The sequence below is a fragment of the Zootoca vivipara genome, chromosome 9 (assembly GCF_965207765.1).
Source record: "Zootoca vivipara chromosome 9, rZooViv2.hap1.1, whole genome shotgun sequence".
Taxonomy (NCBI): domain Eukaryota; kingdom Metazoa; phylum Chordata; class Lepidosauria; order Squamata; family Lacertidae; genus Zootoca; species Zootoca vivipara.
Window position 1 is genome coordinate 42065609 of NC_142592.1, and position 24650 is coordinate 42090258.

The window sequence follows — 24650 nt, forward strand, 5'->3', positions numbered from 1 at the left end:
CTAGATGACCCCTTGTGGTCCTTTCTAACTCTACAATTCTATGATTCTAATAAATCTTTAGGGGAATAATATATTGACCAGCAGTCCAGGTTCCAAATAAATTCATACTGTGTTTTTTCTAACCCACTGTGCACTGAGGGTATGGTTGTAGCAATGGGTGTCCGATCCTCAATGCAATGCATCTGTCACCAAAATGAAGCTGAAATTTGGATAGAACTTATTGGAGAATATGGAAGTTGATTCTCCTCTAATTCAGTAAGTTCAAGGGCCCAGGAAATAGGCGTATACTGCATTGTGAATTCCAATAGGGTAAAAACAGACAAAGGAACCATAGTCGAAGTCATGGCCTAGACTTGGAGCAGCAGCCAGAATTCTGACAGAGATAAAAAGGTACCAGCCAGGTTGAGCAGACTAGTGGCAGAGGAAATGAGCTGAAATCTCAATGGCAAGCCTGAATCTGACAGCCAGGAAACTCTGGAATACAAGGTCCTTGAACTGGAAATGGAAAGAGCAGCCCTAAGCTGCAGTCTCCAAAGGAACCGGGGCCTGACTCATTCTCCTCAGTCCAGAGGTTTTCAACTTTTGAGTCCACAGCTCCCTTGACAAACTACATTCTTTCTGCGGCACCCCATAGGGCTCAGGAACGCAGTTATGTCACACCTTGCCTGCAGAGCTGGCAGCCTCTCACCCTTTTTCAAACACCCTCCTTTGTGGAGTGTTCCCTCAGCCTCCTCTCCTCTCCCTTCTCCTTGGGAGTCCTCCAGGTAGCTGCAGCCACCGCTGATCTCTGAGCCGCCTCAGCTCCTGGCAACCAGCACCCCCTGGCCAACCCCAGAGGCACCATTTGCCTGGGAAGCTTGTAGCCAGGGCTGTTGCAACAAACAACTGTGCAAGCCTTTGGGAGGCAGAGATGTGAGAGGGTATCAGAGGGAGGGAAGGAAGGAAAAGAGGGACAGAATCCAGTCTTTCAGACCAACACAAGCAGAACATCTGATGGGAGCATATGGAAGGGTGATGGGGTACTTGGCTCAAGGGCTGCCTCTTTAAGCCTCTCCAGTCCTTTGCAAAGTAGGTAGAGCCTGGGAGGGGTAATCAGGGCCAGGATATATATGTGAGGGCTCAGTTAAAATTGAGACTCCATGAGAACAAGTGATCAAGCTCTCAGGATCCTGACAACTCTGCATCTTATTGCTGTTGTTGTTGACCTACATTTATGCTTAATGCCTGCCTTGTAGTGCCTTTTGCCTCTCACTGCTTATGCTCTGAGATACTGATCATAGGTTGGGACTCTAGCTGACCTGCTGTCTCCATCATCTTCAGATTACTGATTTATGTGTCCTGTGGAATCTGCTTCCTCACAACATGAGCTATTGAAGATAAGACTGCCTTCAAAAAATGAAGGTCTTACCCAAAAGTAGAGAACAAAAAGGAACACAAACTTTGGCAAGCAGACAATAAAGGATGGTAAAAAAGAATTTGAGGAGCACAATGCTAAAAGTACAAAGACAAACAACTAAGTTCTTTAAATACATTAGTAGCAGCAGGTCATCTAAAGAGACGGTTGGGCCCTTGGATGACAAGAGAGTCAAAGGTGTATTGTGGCAAAGTTAAATGAATTATTTGCATCTGTCTTCACAATGGAAGATTTAGGACGGATTCCAGTGCTGCAACTAACATTTGCAGGAGGAAAGTCTGAGGAACTTAGGCAGATAGTGGTGATGAGAGATGAAGTTCTAGACCTAATAGACAAAATAAAAACTGACAAATCACTGGGTCCACATGGCATCCACCTGAGAGTTCTCCAATAACTCAAATGGGAAATTGCAGATCTTCTAACAAAAATATGTAACTTATTCCTCAGATAAGTTTTCATACCAGAGAACTGGAAAGTAACTAATTTAACACCAATCCTGGAAATTACAGGCCAGTTAGCTTAACTATGTCCCAGGAAAACTGGTGGAAAGAATTGTTAAACATAAAATAATCAAGCATAAGGAATATAAGTCTCATTGAAGTTGAGTAAACATAGCTTCTAGAAGGCCAAGTCCTTTCTCTTAAAACTATTACGGTAGAATTCTTTGAGCGTGTCAACAAATATATAGACAGAGGTGCTCCAGTTGACAGTGCACTTGGACTTTCAATTTCCCCCCGAAAAGGACCTTATCTAAGACTCCTGAGTAAGCTTAGCAGTCATGGAATAAGAGGAGATGTCCTCTTTTGGATCAGGAATTGGTTAAGTAGCAGGAAGCAGAATGGGAATTAATGGACAGTTCTTCAAATTAAGAAATGTAGGAAATGGCTCAGTATTGGGACCTGTGCTTTTTGACTTGTTCATAAATGATCTAGAGTTAGGGGTAATCAATGGTGTGGCAGAAGATACTAAATTGTTCAGGGTCATTCAAAAGACCAAAAGGACCTGTCCGAGCTGAGTGAATGGACTGAAAAAAGCAAATAAAATTCTGTGTTAACAACTATAAAGTGATGCATGTTGGGTGAAAATCTTAATTTCACATACACACCCATGGGGTCTGAACTGGGAATGACTGACCAGGAATGAGACCTTGGGATCATAGTGGATAGCAGGCTGAAGAGGTTGACTCAGTGTTTGGCAGCTTAGGTTCAGGCTATCTGAAAGACCATATTCCCTCATATGAACCTGATGGGGCTCGCCATTGAGATTTCAGCCCTGTGTCACCCTCACAAGCATGCTTTGTGGGGATGAGGGAAAGGGCCTTCTCAGTGGCTTATCCCAGACTCTAGAGCTCCCTCCCTAGAGAAGTGAGGCTGAAGTCTCCCTTGCTGTCCTTCTGCTGGCAGGTGAAGACAGTTCTATTTCAACAGGCCTTTGGGAACCAACTTTTTTTTTTTTTAAAGGAAAAGGTTGTTGCATGTATTAAAAGTATTGTCTCATCATGGTTGTACTTTTTAATTTGGCACTCAGTCTTAGCAAAACTATCCAGTAACTTTTAGGGGCAAATGTTGGAAATACATTCTGAATAAAAAATAACATTTTTTCCATACAAACACATGAACGATGAATCTCCTGAAATGTTTTCCCAGAACAGTAATAATTACTCCAAAGATCACCATGTGTTCAGTTCACCCCATTTCTTCTCATTTGCCCCAAACAAGCATTTTTTCTCCTCAAAGTCTCATAATAAAACAATGTCTTTAAGTTGCAATGCTGAAATCTGATAGAATGTTAAAATTACATCTGGAATAAGCTGCAGATTTTTACAAGCAAAATGTGTCTCACCTTTTCAAAGTAAGGCCCACTATCTGGGGTTCCCATGTCTTTGGAATTAGGAGGACGAAAACCTGGCCGACTCTTTCTCATAATGTCATTAAAATCAGCGAGATTCATCCCTCGTTTATCCACATCAAATTTCTTATCTTGGAGACCACCTGAAAGGAACAAGTGGAAAGTGGAAGCATTCATACCAGTAGTTTGCAGCAACACTTCATAAATTACTAAATGAAGTATTTTCCACTTATACTCATATACTACAATAACTACAAAAAATCCTTAGCAGTCTTATTATAAACGTATTAAATACATTTTTAGTCTACCCTTCATCATATGATCTTATGTTCAGTTATAATAATTCCTATAAAAACAAAAGAGCAGGTAAGCACACATTGTGTCTTTGCAAAGACCCAGGCAAACAAGTAAGCCTTTACCTGCTGCTGAAACACCAGACATATTGGTGCCAGTTATACTTCCAAGGCAAGGGCATTCCATATCCTGGGAGGGGGGGCACCTCGAATCTAATGCTCACCGTTTTTGGCCAGATTACGTTGCAAAAATTAAGGTGCACATTAGATTCGATGGGGCATTTACATTTGCCAGAAAATCCTTTTTTTGGTTTGAAGATTTTGAAAATTGAGTTGCACATTAGATTCAATGGCATATTAGACTGAATTTCAGATATTTGGGTCTCAAGTCATTTAGGGCTTTGTAGGTGAATAACGGTACCTTAAATTCCATTTGGAAGCATACAGGCAGCCAATGCAGATCTTTCAGAATCAGAGTTTATGAGATAAGAGCTAACATTCTGACAGAATGTATTCTGCATTACTGTCACTTCCAGACCATTTTCAAAGGTGTGCCCATGTGCAGTGTATTAGAATCCAAATGGAATATTACTAGGGGGTGGGTAACCCTGGCAGGATATCTGTCCAGAAACAGACACAGCTGGCAAACTAGCTAGAATAAAAAAGGCACTCACCCACTGGAGGCCCAGGGACTTGAGGGGCACAAAATGTGCTAGACCAGTGACTAGAGGCAGCAATGGGGGCAAATAAAAGAAGGCTGAATCCTGACATACACACACACAACTGCTGTTTGTGGCTGCATTCACCTACCCAATTCCCAGACCCAAGAACCAGGGCTTCTATCTTGTCAGGAATCAGCCTTCTTTTATTTCCCCCTATTGCTGCCTCTAGACACTGGTCTAGCACATAGCCTCACCTGACTTGAAATGATAATGAGAAACAGAGCTGGATATCATCAGCATACTGCTGACACTGCAATGATGCTGGGAAACATCATTTTCTGATTATGTCCTCCAGTGGCTACAAATAAACATTAAAGCACATGAGGGGCAAGATGGAACTTTGCAGGACACCACACATATATGGGACTAAGCATAAGGCCTCCTCCACATCTACTTTCTAGAATGAGTTCTGACGATTTAGGTAAGTTATCAGTCTGTTTCTCCTTCAAGTGGTTATAATTTTACAGAGCTCTGTCAATCTTCTCTAAGAAGGGGAAGCGTCATTTAGTTTAGCTGTTGACGGAAAAAAAGACTATGATTCCACTCACTCACACAAGCAACATCCTAAAAGCATCACTACCTGGCAGTCCTGCTGATTTTAAGGCCTGTAAGTTTCCCTAGTACTGAGCAGAGGAGAGAAACATCAGCTGTGGTTTACTGACTGCCTTTCAGTCTACAGATCCCTATTTAAGGAGTGGTGCCACAGACCCTCTTCCCAAGACCCTGGATACTGCCTGTGCTAGCTAGTATAGAGAAGGTAGATTGGGGGGGGGCAGCAAACCCAACTGCACATCACTGCCTGACAGCCCAGTTGATTGTGAGGCTTGTATTTGTTAAATGGGAAATATTAATTTATGTTGTAATTTTGCTTGTTTACCTTAAGATATGAGTTTTTTAGTTGTTTATGGGTCCCATTTATATACAAAATTATTTATATTGTTTTTCTGTTTATTTTCATTTGTTCCCCGCTCTAGGAATGAAAACATTCAATGAAGAGTGGGCTATAAATACTGTAAAAAAAACAAAAAAAACCTCCCTTCATACTACCACTAAGCAAATCAGTTTTTCTTTCTCCACAGCAGGCCTTTGACATTTTCTCTGAAGTCCATGAATCATTATGTACTATTCAACAGAATGAAACCCAGTTATCACAAACGGACTTTGTGCAAGGACAGTCTGTTTATTAATGCCCTCAGTAACCAGACTGTCCCTTCCCATTATCCTAGCTCAAACTTTCATTCTTTCATTGTCATCAGCTACACACCAAATTATATAAAAGGTCCTTAAGCTGTTCTAAAATCATTTTGCAAAAGGCCACATACTGCTTTACTATACTGTTTTCAAAGCCAAGCACTTCAGCCTTATGAACCAAGTCAGTTTTTCTTATTGTCATATTAGGTACACACCTACTGATAGGTCCATTTTACTGCCTGGAGTGTCTTCAGTTTGATTCTGGAAAAGAAAGAGAAAAAACACTAGAAAATATTATGTTGTTCAATATAAAATCCAGTATTGGGGGGGTATGCATTTTATAAATTAAAGAGATGAATTGGCAGGCCTAAAAATAGCATACTGAACTAACATTGAGCATAGCCTTTTCTAATTGCTGATGCTGATGTGTGTCCAAAAATACAGCCAGATATGTATGAACCAATAGCACAGAGAAATAGAGAGAAAAATAGCTGGACAGCTGCTCTGGACACAAACGTCTCTATCCTGACATTTCTGTGGTCAAGGGATTATATTCTGAGAACAGCAGCCAGAATGTTACTTCATCCTCAAGATGCATCTAGTCAATGTGCTGCCAAGTAATTCTTGTGTTGGCAGTATGGGACAGGATGTTCCCGTAACTCTGGAAAGGTGCAACTATTTAACCCAGTGAGCTGGAGTTTGGATTGACACCCAGGGTTTGCAAGCATTATCACAGCACTATAATAGATCCCCCCCCCCAAAAAAAATTGGCTATTTTTTAAAAAAAATGTCATATGCCAAGCAGTATGTTCTCCAATTTTCTCCCCATAAAGTCCAGCATAGAAACTTGTCTGTGTTCTACTCAGACACTTATAGTAGCTTATAATGTATACATAATACACTCCGTGTTTGAGCTAAATTTATATTACACACTGCTTTCAACTGGATTGCACCTATAAAACACTATATAAATAACTAAATAAATAATTGAGGATCTCGGGCCAAATTTAACTATCTGATTTCACTGGCAGAAACCAGTGCAAAGGCTCCCACAAATCCTTTCTGGAGGGTTGGGCAATGTCCCAGAGAAGCCCATAGGTGGAGAAAAGATATTGCTTCATCAGTACAAGCATTTCTGCTTGCCCAACAGAACTATCTCCTGAAGTGTTTTATTGAATTCCACCCTGTATCTCATCCAGATGGCAAAAGCTTCCCAGCTTGGTCACCTGTAGACAATACTTATTCACGGAGATGCCTAGAACAGATAGCTGTTTGTAGTCTGTTAAATACGGGTAAGTAAACAGTTTATATAAAACATAATTATGACATTTTAAAAACCTTACTAGTAATCCCATATTTGAAATCTGATCAGATAAAGAATTCATCCACGAATCACTGCTTCCTCCTTTTAACGAACACTAAAGCAAAGAAACAATTTATCAGTTTATTTCACCATGCAGTGACTAAGAATGAAAGCTTAAAAAAGCAATTCCCTTGTTCAGGTATCAAATGTCGGAAATAAACCTAGTAAGCTTTAGACATGCTGCTCAAGCCTTGGTTCTCTCTTCTTAAGTGCAAGAGCCTACCTTACAGTGGGGGCTGGTTAGGAAGGTTTATTGAAATACTAAGCAGATTTACCAAATACTGTTACTATTATTCCTTGTAAACTTAAGGTATACAGAATTTAGGAAATGGAGCAGATGCAAGCTCTTCAATCTCTTTAACAGGTTTATTCTGTTAGCATAATGTCAGTAGAGCCAAAGAAATATCAGAATCCATTATTTGAAGTAATTCACTAAGAAATAACTCCATGAAATACAAACTTAAAGGATCAGAACAATTTAAAACCCCAAGGAAGGAAACAGACAGCAATCCCTGCATTTACTGGTTGGCATGATTCCTTTAACTTTAGCACTGAAACATGTTAGTTAAAAAGAATACCACACTAGCCAGGCCCATAAACCATCTATCAACTGAACAGTACAAAGTTGTATCCAAGGCTGCGCAAGCACAGCTCCACTCTGCTTCCTCTCTTCAACATCATCAAAATCTACTCAGGGTCCCCCAAGGATACAGAGCTGATTTTGAGGTCATATGAGGGGCTGAAGAGACAGGAGAGGAAAAAGAAGCACAATTGTGCACACAGAAGTCTGTTGCGTAAGTGGAGCTGCAGCATTGGATCCAACCCCTCATGTTCAAAGAAGAACATATCAGTCTAATAACATAAAATTTATTATGTAGATATTTATTTATTTAGTACAATTATCCTGCCTTTCTACCATCGTGGAACTGAATACAGTGTACAAGGGCTCCAGTAACTGACCAGACACAGAGCTGCTTAAGTTTCAGCAAGGTGGCTGCAAAATGTGCCCTCAGATCATGCCCTGGGGTATAACTTGTGTGTAGTGAAACAATAGTAATCTCCAATCTCCATGCAGTAAAAAAGGGGACAGTTACATACAGCAATTTCCACGTTTCCTAACGTAGGAAATTCATCACATTTGAAGAAACTCAAAATAAATTCAGCTTATCTTTTTAAAAAGCTACAATTTCATTATTTTCTTACTTTACAAAGTGGTTAGGTAGCTCTTTCAGCTTTGTAGGTGTCTATTTCTCGTACCTTCTGAAAGTGAACTAAGACATGCAGGGGAGAATTGGGCTAGTTTTTGTCCTTGATATGTCCATTGTTTTATACTTTTGCTAAAAAGTGCTAAAAGTGTCTTTGCCACTGAAATTATCTCTGATTTTAAGCTTTCAGTTGCTTACAGCTGAAGAAGCAAATGTCCCCAGGTGATGTATGTCATTAATACTACACCAGCCTTCCCCAACAGGATGCCTTCGAGATCCTTTGGACTGTAACTCTATTCCTCTTACTACTGGCTTTGTGGTTGACACCGATGGGAGGTGCAGTTCCAAACATCTGAAGGTATTAGACTAGAGAAGGCTGTACTGCACCGAAACCAGTTTTTAGTTAGGCAACCCATTAAGGGTGTCAACGCACTTTGCTCCCCATACTTCACCTTCCTTTGTATGTCTGGTTACTCCAGACATACTTCACCTTCCTTGGTAATAAAAATAAAATAAAAAATGGCTGCATTTTGTATAACTCCCCTAAGAAGACTTTAAGAAACATTTCAGTGGATGCCTGTAGCCCAGCTTGCTGAAGTCTGAGACTGATGTCAGCAAGTGAAATAAATAACACAGGGCATTGCATTTTCTGCCAAAATGCACACACTGATTGAAAAGTATCCATGCCTGAAGACTTTTGCAAACACCAAAAGATACAAATAATGATGTGTTGCATTCAACACTAAAACCAGTGAAACTGCATTCAGCAGGAAAGCCTGCTTATGGACTTCATGAACATCTGTTTAGCCACTGTGAAAACAGGATGCTGAACTAGATGACTTGATTCAGCAGGGCTATTCTTAAGTTAAACCAGGCACCCCCAAACTACAGCCCTCCAGATGTTTTGGCCTACAACTCCCACGATCCCTAGCTAACAGGACCAGTGGTCGGGGAAGATGGGAATTGTAGTCCAAAACATCTGGGGAGCCGAAGTTTGGGGATGCCAGAGTTAAGCAGTCATTACACATGCCATCTTTCAATACCAACAGATGCACACAATTAAGATTATTTATTGTTAGCAGTTATGGTAAAAGGTTTGATGTTTCATGTATCTAGTGAAATATTGCACCATATAAGCATTTTCTCACCTTAATCTGTGGTTTCTTTCCTCCTTGTCCCCAGCTTGTTGAATTATGGGAGGAACTGCTTCCCTGAGAGCCTGCTGTGTTCCAGACTCCTCCTTCCTCCTCTTCTTCCCAGCTGGAATGCCTTGTTCCTGATACTGGCCCATCATTATCCCCCCAACCATCTTGAGGTGGTTTGGAACCTTCGATGGGGAGGAAAACATTGTCAAAAGCTAACCACAATTATGTGCCCTGGGGCACATTTGCAAGTTTAAGAAATTGCTGTTGACACCAAAAATGCCTATGTTATAGAAGAAGAAGAAATGACAATGGTCAAAACCTTACTTCCCAAATAGGAAGAACACCTACACACCACAAAACATGAACATACAGGCAATGCCCTCAAAAAAGGCTAAAAAATCAGAAGATTGTGAAGGGCAGGCTGCCTTAGTTAGTCCGTGGGAGCCACAATGGAGACAGCAAAGTTATTCCCCCCACCTCAGTATTTGCTGAGAAGTTAAGTCTCCTTGTATTCAATATGAATTAGTTCAAAAGTTCAAAACAGCCTTAATGTTTTCTGATTTGGAATGAAGGAGACGAACAAAAGGACACCAAATATCACAAGACATAGGTTTGGGTGTTAATGAATAGAAATAGTTTTCAGTTTCATATTCTACAGCAGCAGTTATAAAAATTGTGTTTTTCTTTCAAGTAAAATATTCCTTTAGCTGCATTATCAAGGAGAACCTCTTTTCTACAGAAACGTAATACTGTACTACATGAAAGGACAATGGTCAGAAGTTGGCAAGTTGCCACAAAGAAACCCTAGAACAGGGGTGAACAACATGGTTCCCTCCAGATACTGCTGGGGAAGTCCAACAATATCTGAACAGCACCATGTTGCCTGCATCTGCACTAGAAAACTGCCCTTACTACTAGGTAATGGCTAATTTGCAGTCTAATTCTGCTTAATGTCATGCAAGCACAGAAGTATGATACTGGCACTGTAACTTTTAAAAAACCCCAATAGTATTACTGTATTAATAATTTCATACACTAGAGATTTATTTTATACTACACTCCACTAGAAATTTATTTTATACTACACACCACTAGAGATTTATTTTATACTACACTTGTCTTAAAGCTTAAACTTTTGTGTTCCAATTAATGCACTAATGAGGCTTCAAAATCCTGTAAGATGCCCTTGAATATATATGTGTATGTATGTGTGTGTGTGTGTGTGTGTGTGTGCGCACAAAAAATAAAATTTGTAACTTCTGACCACTGAGGGCATTAATTTTCCAGAAACCATAAAGGGGTAGCTGTCGTGATCCCCTCACTTCCTCACATTTAACAATATAGCCTTTAGACTCTGTTTTAGTGAGATCTGTCTTTTGTTGAAAACTTTGAAAACTTTGTTCTAGCAACCAATACGGCTTCCTGTTTATCTATTTTGTAGAAAAGCATATTTAGACAGCAATTCTAGCTGCCTAAAGGTCCCATTTAATTCAACAGGGGTTTCTCCCTGGGGTTAAGATTGTAGTTTTAGTTGCTGAAGAGCATGGAGTTTTAGAACTGAAGGAAGAAGATAGTCAATCATGTTTCAATCTGACTTACCACTGTTCAGATAGAACTTTTACCTAAGATAGTAGAAAACATCCAAGCACTCCTCCTGCTAAGTAAATGTATAAACTCTAAACCGAATGAGTTTTCTGCAATTGGTTTGCTAATGAAAGAATCTGAATATCTTTTACCCCTACCCTAATGCTGGTACACTAAGGTCACTGACAAAGTGCATTAGAATGATAGGTTTCAAGTACCCCACCATGCTAGCAGAAGCCAGCACAAGGACTCTTGCTAGTGCAAAGGGCCTTTCACCACCATCTCCTCCCCCGTGCCTCCTTCAATTCCGCCTCTGGAGGGTTGGGCGAAACCCCAGAACACTGAGCATGGAGGGGAGATAGTTCCTTCAGGCAAGCAAAAATGATTGTGCTGATGGAACGATCGTCTTAGTGCTACGTTGAATTCAACCCAGTAATTCTAGTGTAGTAAATAATTTTATACTTGTACTGTACACTATAAATTAGTAGGAGTGCAGCCACCTATATTAATAACTACCGTATTGCCCCAAATATAAGCTGCACCCAAAATAAGTCACACCTTTATAATGGGGTGGGGGGGGATACCCAAATATAAGCCGCTCCATTCCTCACTGCTCTTGGTTGCATACTTAGGGGGGGGAGCCACACTGCGTTGGGGGAGAGGATGCGGGACTATGCACAGGGCAGGTGCTGCTTTGTCGAGCTCCTGGCGCGCTTTGCCCCATGCTCCTGGCTGCATACTGTAAGGTTGCAAATATAAGCCACACTTTAACTTTTCACAGTCGGAATTTGGGGGAAAAGTGAGGCTTATACTCAGGCCACTACGGTAATCCGAAGTAGTTGCTTTGGTTTAGACGAGATACACCTGGATTACTGCCATTTCCCAATTCCTAACCACATAAGCCTCCAACAGAATTATTACTGTGCTATTTTCAATAATCTGACCAGGCAGATAAAAGCATTAACATGGAATAAGTATATTAGACTCTCTGTTATATCGGAATGGTAATTATTATCAAACACACATAAGATTCACAGCAGAAGAATAGAGTGCCTACATCGGAGATGGGGAATCTGTGATCCTCCAGATACTGCTAAACTACAACTCCCATCATCACTGACTGTTAGTCATCATGATGGCTGGGGCTGATGGGAGTCTAACTGACATCTGGAGGACCAGGGATTCCCACCCCTGCACTACATGCTTCTTGACCATTTAATGACACAAACAGCCTAGTCCACCCTGATGAATACTGACATTTTACCTTGCCTCTGTTATCTACCTTACAAGGGACCAGGGAGTTTCAATTAGTGACTAATTACCTTGTGTTAGATTGACAAAGGGTGGGGGTCCCTCCATTGCTTCCTTGCCTACCATGCCATCTTTGCCCAAGATATAGTACTAATCCAATCAGCTGTGTAAAAATTTCCTCTATTAGCATGCTAGGGCTGAAATAAACACCAGACATGGGCGCAGCTCCATACCCTCCTTCAGAAACCTTTTTTTTAAAAAAAAAAATCTAAAAGTACATAAAATTGTTACAGAAATGGCAACTGGCAAGTACTCACTAGGTTTTATGGCATTTGGTGCAGTGGAGGGTCCATTTCCCCAACCTGTAGAAGCCCCTGTATCATCAGCTTCACCCCATCCAGGGCTGGTTTCATTTGGTTCACCCCAAGCAGCTGTACCATTATCTGGAGCAGGAGGTGTGCTTTTGTTCCAGACTTCATACAGAAAGAGTTTTCATTATGCACTTTTAATGAATTGAAGTTGCTTTCTGACATTTAGCACAGCATCAACTGAAAAAAATCTACATATTTCTATACTGCTGACCCCATTCTGTTATACTTTAGTGTTTGTTCTGACTCTTACACCACATGATTCTTAGTGTAAAACACACACACAAACAGTGTGATAATGTAACATTATTGTACTAAAATGAGAGTCTGATCCTTATCAGCAAAACCAGCTCTGTCAATAATTAGATGTTCTATATGCTAAGGCAAAGAAAGGCTTTAAGCAAATGTTTTAAAAATATACCTGAATGAGGTCAGAAAAATGGTAATATAAGAGGAAAATCATGTTACATTACAATGTAACAAACTGTATATGCAGACATCTGCAGTTTGCTAGAAAAACATGGGTCTGCAGTAGTTGAAAGGGAGAGAAACTGGGGGAGGGGAGGGGATTAGCAAGGAAGGATAAGCACTCCCTTTGATTTTTCGATGCACATCACCCTCCCCAACACAGAAGGGGGCCTGGGTGCTTTGCTGCATTAAAAAAAAGGCTTTTTACAAAATGCTGCTGAATTACATTGTCACTTCTAGGGAAAGCAAAGCAATTCAAGAAAAATTGGATAATTTGAATAATTAACTAATCCTATTTGTTATTTTAAAACAAAGGTAGGGAATACGTTTGACCTGGCAGGCCAAATCTTGATCTCCCCCAATTCCAACTTTGACAGGTAAGCAACACCATCCACTGGTAAATCATCTGATGTCATAACCAGGTGATCGTTGAATGTTTTGGAAGTGCTGTGTGAAGAGTTTTGTACTCTCTGTGTTTGGCACTTCCCAAGCACTTTGCAACAGCGCCCTCTGACAAAGTCCCATAATTATCTGCCCCACTGTTGGGGTGGTTGGGTATGGCTTGGATAAAACATCCTCGTGGGCCAAATGGAGAGATAGGGCAAGTCAAATTTGGCATGCAGGCCAAAGATTCCCTACCCCTACTTTAAATTAACTGCAGGCCCAATGCTGCCTGTAGATGAAGCTATATATTTCTACTGAAGAAACAAAGATGCAAACTGACTCACAAAAACCACCATTACTGGTAATGATGCATCTTGAGAGACAAGTCCCCTTACCCACAATCCAAAGATAATAGTGTACAGCAACAGACTGCATATGCCAGTCAGCTTTGAAAGCACCAATCACCAGCTGGATAAGAGAGCTGAATTCAATACCCACAGAACCTTCACCACCATTCCCCAAGACAGTCATCAGGATGAGGCCCCAATTCAGCACTAAAATAGTACATGTGGTCCTGGAGGTTAAACAATGGGATCCAGCTATGGGAATCATGCACAAAGTTCCTGGTTCAGCAGGAAATACACATATACAGGGTGAGTCTTTTAAAAGAGGCCCCGTGGAACGTGTGCACTCTGTATCCACGGGGCCTCTTTTAAAGGACTCACCCTGTAGAAGCCTTCTACTGTTCACAGATCCCCTTCACAATAACAAATAGCGAGATTCAAATTTTAATTCAAAATTGTAGTGACAGTATGCTGGTAGCTTGCAAAAACACCCTTTTAGGGCTTGCTTCAGCATGTATATTTGCACATATACACATATATTTAGCTTAAGTAATAGGGTCAAGACTGCACATGGATGGGATCCTTGTGTTGACATACAGGTTACGTTTCAAGCAACACTGGCTGCAGATTGTTCTGTGTTAACACTATCCCCCCTTTCACAAGTTAAACACATTGGGGCTCCCCTCTCCCAGTTTCCTGACACAGCAAACAGCCTTACTTGTGAACAGTGAACATTTCACATGAAGCCATAATTAAACAGACACCTCTTTGATATATGAAGTTGTGTCTCCAAAATTTCAAATGACACAGACCTAGCTACAGAATGCAGGTATCCTCTCACCATATTTAGATCTGCATTTACTAGTTTGCATTACAATGAAGAAGGCAAATAAAAGGAATACCTGAGGGTGCTACTTTGCTGGGCCTTGGAGTTGGCATATTCTGTTCTCGTGAAGCTTGCCCACCTTGTGAGTTCTTGTCCCACAGGTTCACATTCTTGTAGTTGTAACTGCTGGGATCTCCCCATGCTGAAGTGCCATCATCAATATCCATTTTTCGACTAATTGATTGGGGGGATGGTTCTTCCCAGCCACTGGGTTCCTCATCCTTTGAGGCAGTTGGCTGTGGCCCACTGTTCCAGTTAGGATTGGGTGGCCTCCCATTTCCTGGAGGCTGTGGTGGTGGTGGGCCCCAGGAGCCAGGTGCTTCTGACTGTGGATGGTGTTGCTGTTGCTGATTATTCCAGGAATTGGCTTGTCTACCAGAATCATTCCATGCTGGAGTTCTTTTATTATTATCCCACCCTCCTTTTGAGGAACAGTTTGTATTTGCACCATTACCCCAAGTCCCAATCTCATTTTGACCAGCTTCACCCCAGCCTGACATCGACTTGTTTCCTGAACTTTCCCAGTTACTATTTTTTGTTTGGTCAACTTCCTCTCCCCAGCCATTCTTTCCAGAAGACCACCCTTGATTAGGTGGCCGTCCATTCCACCCTGGATCTTTGTTGGAATTCTCATTCCAAGATGTTGTCACCTTTTCTTCTGGTCTTCCTCCTCCCCAATTAGAACAATTGTTCTTGAAATCATTCCATCCTCCAGTGTTTTTGGGCTCCTTCCACTCTGTCGGAGTAGAGAGTTCACCCCATCCAGACTTGATTTGATTGCTTTGGCTGGGTGCATCTCCCCAGCCCCCTGAGCTCTTTGTCTGAATGGCAGAACTCTCCCACCCCTCAGTTCCTTTATCAGTCTTTCCCTCTGCCCTTGGCATCTCTTCTATGTCCCAAACAGTATCTTGCTTGATTTGAGTTTGACCCCAGCCAGTATTTGAAAGCACTCGGGGATCCAAATCAGTCCTGCTCAACAAAGTTTGCAAGACTGCTTGGCAATCAGGATGTGTAGGCCTATATGATCGACGTCCAGAATTGTGACTGTCACTACTTCCTGCTTTATGGTTGCTTCCAGTGCTCTGACCTCCAACCTCACTTCCTGTAGAGCTGGAAGATCTGCCCCAACAGGGAGCCTGGGAATTGCCTTGGTTTTCAGGAAGGGGGTGGCCCTTTTGATTGTCCCATGCTCCAGTGCTAGAATTTGGTTGGTTTGGACCACTCCATTCTCCAATCTTCAATTCATCAGACCCAGACGGCTGTTTCCATTCTCCCTGAGACACCCCTGATGTCATTTTGTTCCCTTCACTCCATTTGTTTTCACTAGAGTGTTGAGGGCCAATGGTCCAAGACCCATCACCCGTAGACCTGTTACTGTTATCCCAAGAATCATTTCGTGACCCATTCGATTTTTGAACAGAAGCTCCCTTCCACGAGTCCTCCCTATCCTTTCCATTGTTCCCATGATTTCCAGAATTGCTTTGACCAGAGACACTGTCCATTCCAGAAGGCCCCCTAACTGTACCCCAAGACCCAACACTCCCAGTCTTTCTCTCTCCAGTGCTTTGTGAAGGGGCATCAGTGTTCCTGGAGGGGTTCCCAAAGCCCATTTCAAAGGACATTCCCTTATTCTCCATTGGGTTTGGTGAACTTAAGTTCAAGGAGTTAGTGTTTCCATTTTTTGGTCCATCAGTGTTGTGAATTTGAGCCTGTTCTCTGCCAGAGACAAAGTTAACACCCGCATTTTCCATCTTTGACTGCTGTTCCCTAGATGTCTGACCTGCTGTACTAATCTGTGCATTGGAACCACCATTATCAGATTCTGAAGTCCCTTTCCTTGAATTGCCCTCCTGAATCAGTGCTGGCCAAGCAGATGGGTTGCTATTTGGGTTGAAATTGCTGAAGCCAGAACTGGGGCCAATTCTGTCCTGCCCACTCAAGTTCCTCCAGCTTGCTAGACCACTATTACTCTCTGCTGCAGGATTGGAAGATTGAACAGATTTACCTTTAGGGTCAGATTTCCAGGCCCCAAGATTACATTCGTTACCAGAGCTTCCAGACTGGCACTGGTTTTTTCCTTTTCCTTTGTTACTATTGGTGCTTCCTGGCAGAGTGCTCTTCTCCAAGCCAGGGTTCGAGGCACTGTTGTTGTCTGTGGTGTTTTCGGAAGAAGACTCAGTATCTTTGCTGGCAATACAAGGCCACTCTTCCATGTCAGACCTGTCTACAATCACCGCGTCCCAGACGTGAGTTGGGTTGGCATTGGTGCTGTTGGAGGAGGCTCCAGGACCCCAAGTGGAATTTGCATAATTTGAAGAAGCACCACCTCCAGTTGTTGAATCTAAAAGAATGAAACTTATTCACAATTATATATAAACACATGGAGAATGACAAACAGCACATACCAGTTATTTGTACTATTCTGAATTTTAAAATATTACAAGCCATCATTTATACTTTAAAGTATGACATTCACAATCACAAAATCTATGATGCCCACTAACTGAGATGACTTTTTAAAAGGATTTAATAAATTCATGGCCTAAATAGCAACTGGATGTTCAGAGACAGTATGGCTTTGAATTCCAAATGATAATGACAGACAATAGGAAGTCTTCAGGCCTGCTTCTAGGTTTTCCAGAGGCATGGGGCTAGTCCAATGCTGAACTAGATGGACCTTGGCTAGATCAAGAAGGGCTACTTTAATGTTCTTAAGAATGTCACATTTAATTTTGCATGCATTATGTGTCATACTCAGTAAGGAAGAGTACCATATGAGGCCAAATAAAATACCCCCTAGTCATGCAAATTGATAACTGGGCCATTATCAATTGCACCAACTAACTTTCAAGGTTAGCTTGTGAGATGTGCAAATTAGATGAAAAAACCAAAATAAAAGTACTAGTTTAGAGTTCTCCAAAGATAACATCTTTTGCAGATAAAAATAATAATCCTTAAAACATTTACATTTTCAGTTACCCTTTAAACACACTGGGGATCTGGTACCTTGGTACCTTCTGGGTACCTTCACTTGGTACCTTCTGGGGAGAAATTTCAGCCCATATCAAGTCTTGAGCATGCAAGGTAAAAGGGCAATAAAAAACCAGGTTTACCATAGATATCTGAAAGCAGTATAATAATTGCCTTCTAGAACCAATATATATATCTCATCCAGCTTTCTGTGTCCAAAGAACTAGCTAGTTATCTCTGGGAAGCAAAGGGCAAACATGCTCCTCTTTCCTTGTTTATTCCTAGTATCCAATATTTAAGGTGGAAGAGTGCACCTTATTATTTTAAAAGTCATGTGCATTTCTGAAAAACTGACTCTGCTTCTGCTTGGGGGCTGTTTGTGATTTATATGACTAAACAACCTAACGGCTGACACAGTCCCACTACATTTATTTGGCAACATGCATGAATATTTGGTAGGCTTGGTAGAAATACGGAAGATATATTTATATAATTCATTCTTTTAGGCTTTCTATTATTTTCTTATCTTTCTTCCTGTTTTATGACTGTTTTTAAGTACAGATAGGATGAACCTTCAGAATCAGCAGCTTGCTGCAATCCGCCCTTTGGAACTTTCTTCTTTATTAGTGCCACTTACTTTTAAGGAAAGGGCTAGTGTTGTGATGTTTTTATTGTATGTGATCTTTAATGTGTATAGATTTTAATTCTACTAATGCTTTTTAGTTTAAACAAAATATTATAAAAATATATTTAAGGCAGACTGTGAACTTGTTTTTCTTTTTCTTTTTGCTATCATGGCTACCAGCTGTTGAGACCTGAACTCCATGAATCTATTCATTAAAAAAGTTATCTAACCTAGCATCTTGTACAGTGGTACCTCTGGTTGCGGGCACGATCTGTTCCGGGATGCCGTTCGCACCCCGAAAAGTCCGCAACCAGAGCGGCGCTTCTGCCGAAGCGTGATAGAGCGCTTCTGCGCATGCGGCGAAACCCGGAAGTAAACACTTCTGGGGTTGCTGTGTTCGCAAGCTGAAAAGATGCAACCTGAAGCATACGCAACATGAGGTATGACTGTAGTTGTGAATTCCATGCTAATTAATTGCATGTTCTATTTTGAAGTACCTCCTTTTGTCAGACCTAAATGTACTGGTAACCAATTTTAATCAGGAGAAGCAAAGTTCCATTATAATTAAAGAAAAATCACTTTCTACTTATTTAGCACTGTTCATCGTTTTGTAAAAATTGTAATACTTGCCTTAATTTTCTTTCTTTGAAAAGCAAAATGCTCCAAATTCATTAGATTATCCACATATAAGGAAGGTGCCCAGACTTTAATGATTTTAATTTCCCTTTTTCTATTCCTACAACATCACTTTTTAAGATGGGCTACCTCCCTATCTATACCCAATCAAAAACTGTCTTGAAACAATGCAGGAGGATATTGTTGTTGTTGGCACCCGGCTGTCTCAACAAACAATGGAGTGTGCCTCTGGGGGTCAAGATAATGCAGCAGTGCTGCATTATCAGCACTGAAGTGACCTCCCTGGGGCGCAAATCTGGGCAGTGTGTATGGAGGTCCTGGGCTGCCCAGACAACAATACCCCCCACCCTCAGCCTTGCTGATGTGGCCTAAGGGAAAGCAGAGCAATACATTTGGCACCAGCATGGCTGCAGGAGTTGCCAGAAGGAGACTTACTAGGCACCATTCAACAGTCTTAGGAACTCCACTCTGGATTTGTGTAGGGTTTACTCCTTAGCCTTTTCTTGAAGATATTTGGCAAGAAAACAAACGTTTATGATCACATAATGTAGAACTCAAATCCAAAGGGAAATAACAAAAGCTTTCCTACCTGTTGCAGTCCCACTGTCACATGGCAGCAGCACTCCTGTTGTTACTAGTTGTGCGTTGTTTGGATTTACTCCAGGTGCTGGAGAAGGAGATGGCCCTACTCCACTCCCAAGGAGCATACAAGATGGCGGAGGGGGCTGCCCACGTTTCAGTAACACTTTGTGGTCCTGCTGGCAACGGAATCGCGGCGGCACCTCCCGAGGCATGTAGCGGGCGGCGCTTGGCGGTTGACCGTTCGGCACTGCCACCCTTTTGGCATTGTTGCCACCATTGACTGGTGGCGATGGAGAGCTGCCAATTGGGCTGGCGGTCACTGGTTGGCTTAAACTTGGTTTCGTCGCTTCGGGCACTGCAACAAAACATGTAAATTAGTGTTCTGAATTGTTTTGCAAGCTGAACAATATGAAAGGCTATATTTAACATTATTTATGAAAAACCATTTTAGCATTAAAATATATTTCATATTTCATGCCCTGATCCTATGAAGCAAATAAGGGTAGAAGAACTTTATTTTCTACTTCTTTCTTAAAACAATCTGCTCAAAGAGCAAAAAAACTTATTGTAAGTTTTAGAAAAATTAAAAGCCTTTTACCTTTGGTTTTTTGATCTGTGACCTGTAAGTGAAATGAGAAGAATAAATAAAAACAGCCTTATTAATGTTAACTAAGTTAAGCCTGGGACGCGGGTGGCGTTGTGGGTTAAACCACAGAGTCTAGGGCTTGCTGATTGGAAAGTTGGCAGTTCGAATCCCCGCAATGGGGTGAGCTCCCGTTGCTCGGTCCCAGTTCCTGCCAACCAAGCAGTTCAAAAGCACTTCAAAGTGCAAGTAGATAAATAGGTACCGCTCCGGCGGGAAGGTAAACGGCATTTCCGTGTGCTGCTCTGGTTCACCAGAAGCGGCTTAGTCATGCTGGCCACATGACCCGGAAGCTGTACGCCGGCTCCCTTGGCCAATAGAGCAAGATGAACGCCGCAACCCCAGAGTCGGTCACAATTGGACCTAATGGTCAGGGGTCCCTTTACCTTTACCTTAGGTTAAGCCTGTGTTAAAGGTGAGATTATCCATATTTTGAAACGTAACCTGTTTAGGCATGTACAAATATTAAGATGGTCAAACAACTTGTCTTTTTCAGTATTTATACATTTTGTTTAGCCAAAGATTCTTCCTCCTTTTCAAATATCTAGGCATTTCTTTCATTTTGCAAGTAAGCAGATAAAAGAAAACTATTACTAATGTAACAAAATAAAAAAATTCCTTCCAGTAGCCCCTTAGAGACCAACCAAGTTATTTTGTTTCAACCACAGCAGACCAACACGGCTACCTTACCTGATACTAATGTAATATATCAAGAATATTTGACACAAGATAGACAAGAAAATTTACTTTGTCTAACAACTGAAGTGTTTGCTCAACAGGACTCTAATAGGTAAGGGTAAAGGTAAAGGACCTCTGGATGGTTAAGTCCAGTCAAAGGCAACTATGGGGTGCAGCGCTCATCTCACTTCAGGCCGAGGAAGCGGGTGTTTGTCCACAGACAGCTTTCCGGGTCATGTGGCCATCATGACTAAACCGCTTCTGGCGCAATGGAACACAGTGACAGAAGCCAGAGCACACGGAAACGCCATTTACCTCCTTCTGCAGCGGTACCTATTTATCTACTTGCACTGGTGTGCTTTTGAACTGCTAGGTTGGCAGAAGCTGGGACAAAGCTCACCCCAGCACGCAGATTTGAACAGCTGACCTTCCGATTGGCAAGTCCAAGAGACTCAGTGGTTTAAATCACAGCACCACCCACCTCCCCTGTTCTAAGAAACAGAGCATCTTAAAGCACAAGCCTATTTTCTTCCCAGGAATAGATTATCTGAAGAACCACTGCTTTAACAACTTTCAAGCAAGTAAACATGAGCAAGGATGCAGATTCTTATACAAGGCAACACCTCAATGTTGGTACCTCAATGTAGCATATACACCATGACTTTCCAACACTGAATGGTCACAAGTGAAAAAAAAATGGAATTCTAGCACTATTATATTTCCTTTTTTAAAAAATATTTTTTATTAAAATTTCACTTTAAACAAAAAACAATAAATTCCAACATGTATCAATCAATCTCATTCCCCTCTGCTCTGCCGAGCTTATGACTTCCTGTCACGGTGGCTGGAGAAGGCTACTTCAGAGTAACGACTCTACACAGCTCTGCATTTTATGGTTTTATTGGTGCTGAGTATTTACAGTGCTAATGGCAGTGGTATTTACAAAGACACATCTGTTCAGCTTGAATCAGAACCTCCAAGTGGCTTTTGGCGCGTTTTGCGCCAGCATAATAACTTGGGGAGACCCATCCTCTTCCCCCGACGCCTTTTGCGAAGTTCCGGAGTTGGGGGGACTGGCCTGCCCCCCTTCCTTTCCCCTTCCTGTCCCACCTGGGACGATGGCTCTCTTTCCCTGCCAGAGCCTTGGAACCCACTTCCTGTTTCCCCACTTGAGCTGGAGCTTTCCTTCTTTTCAGCCTCGCTCGGGTCTGGGCTGGAACTCAGGAGGGGAGGGGCTTCGCGATATCCCTTGCCCCTCACACTTCCCTTCCTCCCGCCATCTAGTTTTCCCTTTTCCAGTCTATACCTCACAGTTTCGTCTTATTAAATCAAGTCCACGTAATAGGACTTATTTCAATCCCGCTAGTGTCTTCAAGCTTCTACAGTTATTATTTATATAGTCAATGAATTTACTCCAGTCTCTTTGGAATTTTAATTTGTCCTGGTTTCGGACGCTGCAGGTCAGTTTTGCCAGTTCCGCATAGTCCATCATCTTCGTCTGCCACTCTTCCAATGATGGTAATTCCTGTATTTTCCACTTTGGGGCTAATAATATTCCTGCCACAGTTGTTGCATACATAAATAACAATGGATACATTGCAGTTGTTCTAACCTAATTTCAACGTGCTGATTTCATATCTGAAGTCGGTTTTGTTCTCTAAGCTCTAGGTTGGTTTTTTGCAATTCATGTTTTTCACTTTTCACCATAATCATTGTTTTTCGCAATGCAAGAATTTAACATTTTATTAAACACATAGCCAAAGTAGTACAATATGATTATAAATGTAAGTGACTTATATAGCATTGAACATGACATGTATAGCATTGGAAATGACGCGTATCTATGTACAGTTGAAGGTATGCAAAAAAAATGTATTCCCTTGGGATACAGTATATACAAGCTGCTGCTATTCAGGTAAGTATGTGCGCTCTTTAACTCTTACCACACAAAAGTAACAAAATTTCTCCACAAAATTAGTCCCTGCCTCAGCATTTTATACAAAGTATCTGAGGATTTTCAGTTTTAAACTCACTCAGCAGGGTTGTTCACTTCCGTCTTCATTCCTGCAACTTTCTTTCCTGCAACATCTTTCTCACCGATGCCGGGACAGACTCATTTTTCGCCCCTCAGCTGTCCGGATCTTTTCCAAATTTTCACCAATATTTAGTGGATGAATATATCCAATTTTAAGCCAAAATCAGTTTCTTTTCTTGGAAGCTTGCAGCTTTCATCAGAAGCCAGAGGCTGCGCAATGCAGAGTTAGTGGTGCTCTCCCTTTGCGCCTGCAGCTCGATCCCATCTCCGGATTTATAGAAAAAACCCGGGGAGCAGGAGAGCACGCAAGGGCGCCGCTGGGTGCCACGTCCTTCAAGGTAATCTCCTTGAGGTTTCAAGGTCCACAGAGCCTTTGTGGAACCTCTAAAAAAAAACCATGTCACTCGGAATTCCCCTGAGAGCTATTCCGCGCTTCTTTCCTATCGTTGCGGCTCACCGGAAGTCTATTAGATTTCCAACAACTCAACAAATGTTGCAGGTACAAACTGTGCTGAAAGTTTCACTAGGGTAAACGAAATGCCACTAAAAGCTTTTCAGTACGTCAAACCAATGTGAATAAAATGCTTAGAAAACAAGACTCTGAATACAATTATTCAAGATTTCTACGACTAGGAAGTTTCCTTAAAACTGTATTATTATACACATTTATATAAACTTGGAACCTTTTGGTAAAGAACACTTTTACACAATAAAGTAAAAAAATGTTGAGTTTTAAAATAATTGTGGTTGGTGTAGTGTTGCAGTATAGTACCTACAATGTGAGTTTTTTCTTTGCACCAACCTAGCCAAATCTCTCTTGTACAATAAACACACATGCAAACAGTGGCGGAGTTTCATGCTCTGGCACTGGGGGCGGAGAGCAGGCGTGGGCGTGGCTGGTGCGTGTCCTGGGGCGTGGTGTGCTGGGGGCATGGCACCCAGTGCAGGGGGGGGGGGGAAGAGACTGCAATGGCACCCCACCAGGATCACGCTGCCAGGGGCGGTGCGCCCCCCACGCACCCCTCTTCCTCCGACAGTGTTTTTGCTATTCTGCGTTTTTGTTTTTGGGGCTCTTTTTTGTTTTGTTTTGTGACTGTTTGGAGCCCAGTTCAACTACTGCAATACATTGTTTATTGCTTTCATTTTATGGTTCAGTGGTCTCATTAGATAGTAAAATTCATGTTAAATGGCTGTTTTAGCAGTCACTTTTAAAAGTCTGGAACGGATTAATCCCTTTTGCATTACTTTCTATGGGAAAGCGTGCCTTGGTTTTGAAACACTTCGGTTTATGAGAGGACTTCCAGAATGGATAAAGTTTGAGAACGAAGGTACCACTGTAGTTTGCAAACCTCTCGGAAAGCTTGGATGCTTAATCACCGTTCAGAGAAGGGGTTTTGTGTCCTGGATGGCCGCTGTGCTTCTTGTGAATGGGGCTGGGTTTAGGACACAGCGGGGAAGCTTTCTCCAGCAACAAGGGCAATTCTGTCCCTTGGGGGCATCCCCTTCTGGGACCTACATACCTGGAAGCTTCCTGACAGTAAGAGCTGTTCGGCAGTGGAATTTGCTACCAAGGAGTGTAGTGGAGTCTCCTTCTTTGGAGGTCTTTAAGCAGAGGCTTGACAGGCATATGTCAAGAATGCTTTGATGGTGTTTCCTGCTTGGCAGGGGGTTGGACTGGATGGCCCTTGTAGTCTCTTCCGATTCTATGATTCTAATTCACCTTATCATTTGATACAGGACTGCCCACAAACAACTTTGCCTGATTTATGTTAGTAATGGGGCTTAAAAGAGTTAGCAAAAGATCACTCGCTATAGGACCCAGTTTTTTTAATGAGTGCTTCCTGTTTATTTACCATTCAAGAAGCAGGCCCTAAAAGGTTGCAAGAAGACATGAGATCCAAATCCAGAAACAAAAACCCTTTGAGAGGCCAATTTGAGCACAAGTATTGAAGAGAACACACAGGTTTCAGTCATCGCACCTCAAATAGCTCAAGACGAAGGGTCCTCCCCTCTGG

General features: G+C 41.9%; 1 protein-coding gene across 22 annotated transcripts in view; it reads right to left on the bottom strand.

Annotated features, from left to right (window-relative positions):
- Positions 1-24650, bottom strand: part of TNRC6B (trinucleotide repeat containing adaptor 6B) — a 100755-nt gene that overhangs the window by 18146 nt on the left and 57959 nt on the right. For 17 of the 22 annotated variants that reach the window (XM_035128452.3, XM_035128448.3, XM_035128446.3 and 14 more), the window contains 8 exons: positions 19878-19899; positions 19287-19634; positions 14483-16807; positions 12334-12489; positions 9185-9363; positions 6812-6886; positions 5684-5729; positions 3257-3405 (listed from right to left, as the gene is read on the bottom strand). In XM_035128452.3, coding sequence (XP_034984343.2) covers positions 3257-3405; positions 5684-5729; positions 6812-6886; positions 9185-9363; positions 12334-12489; positions 14483-16807; positions 19287-19634; positions 19878-19899 — 3300 coding nt within the window. The remainder of the gene's footprint in view (positions 1-3256; positions 3406-5683; positions 5730-6811; positions 6887-9184; positions 9364-12333; positions 12490-14482; positions 16808-19286; positions 19635-19877; positions 19900-24650) is intronic. The other 5 variants (XM_088676636.1, XM_088676635.1, XM_088676634.1 and 2 more) reach the window with 1 other exon arrangement.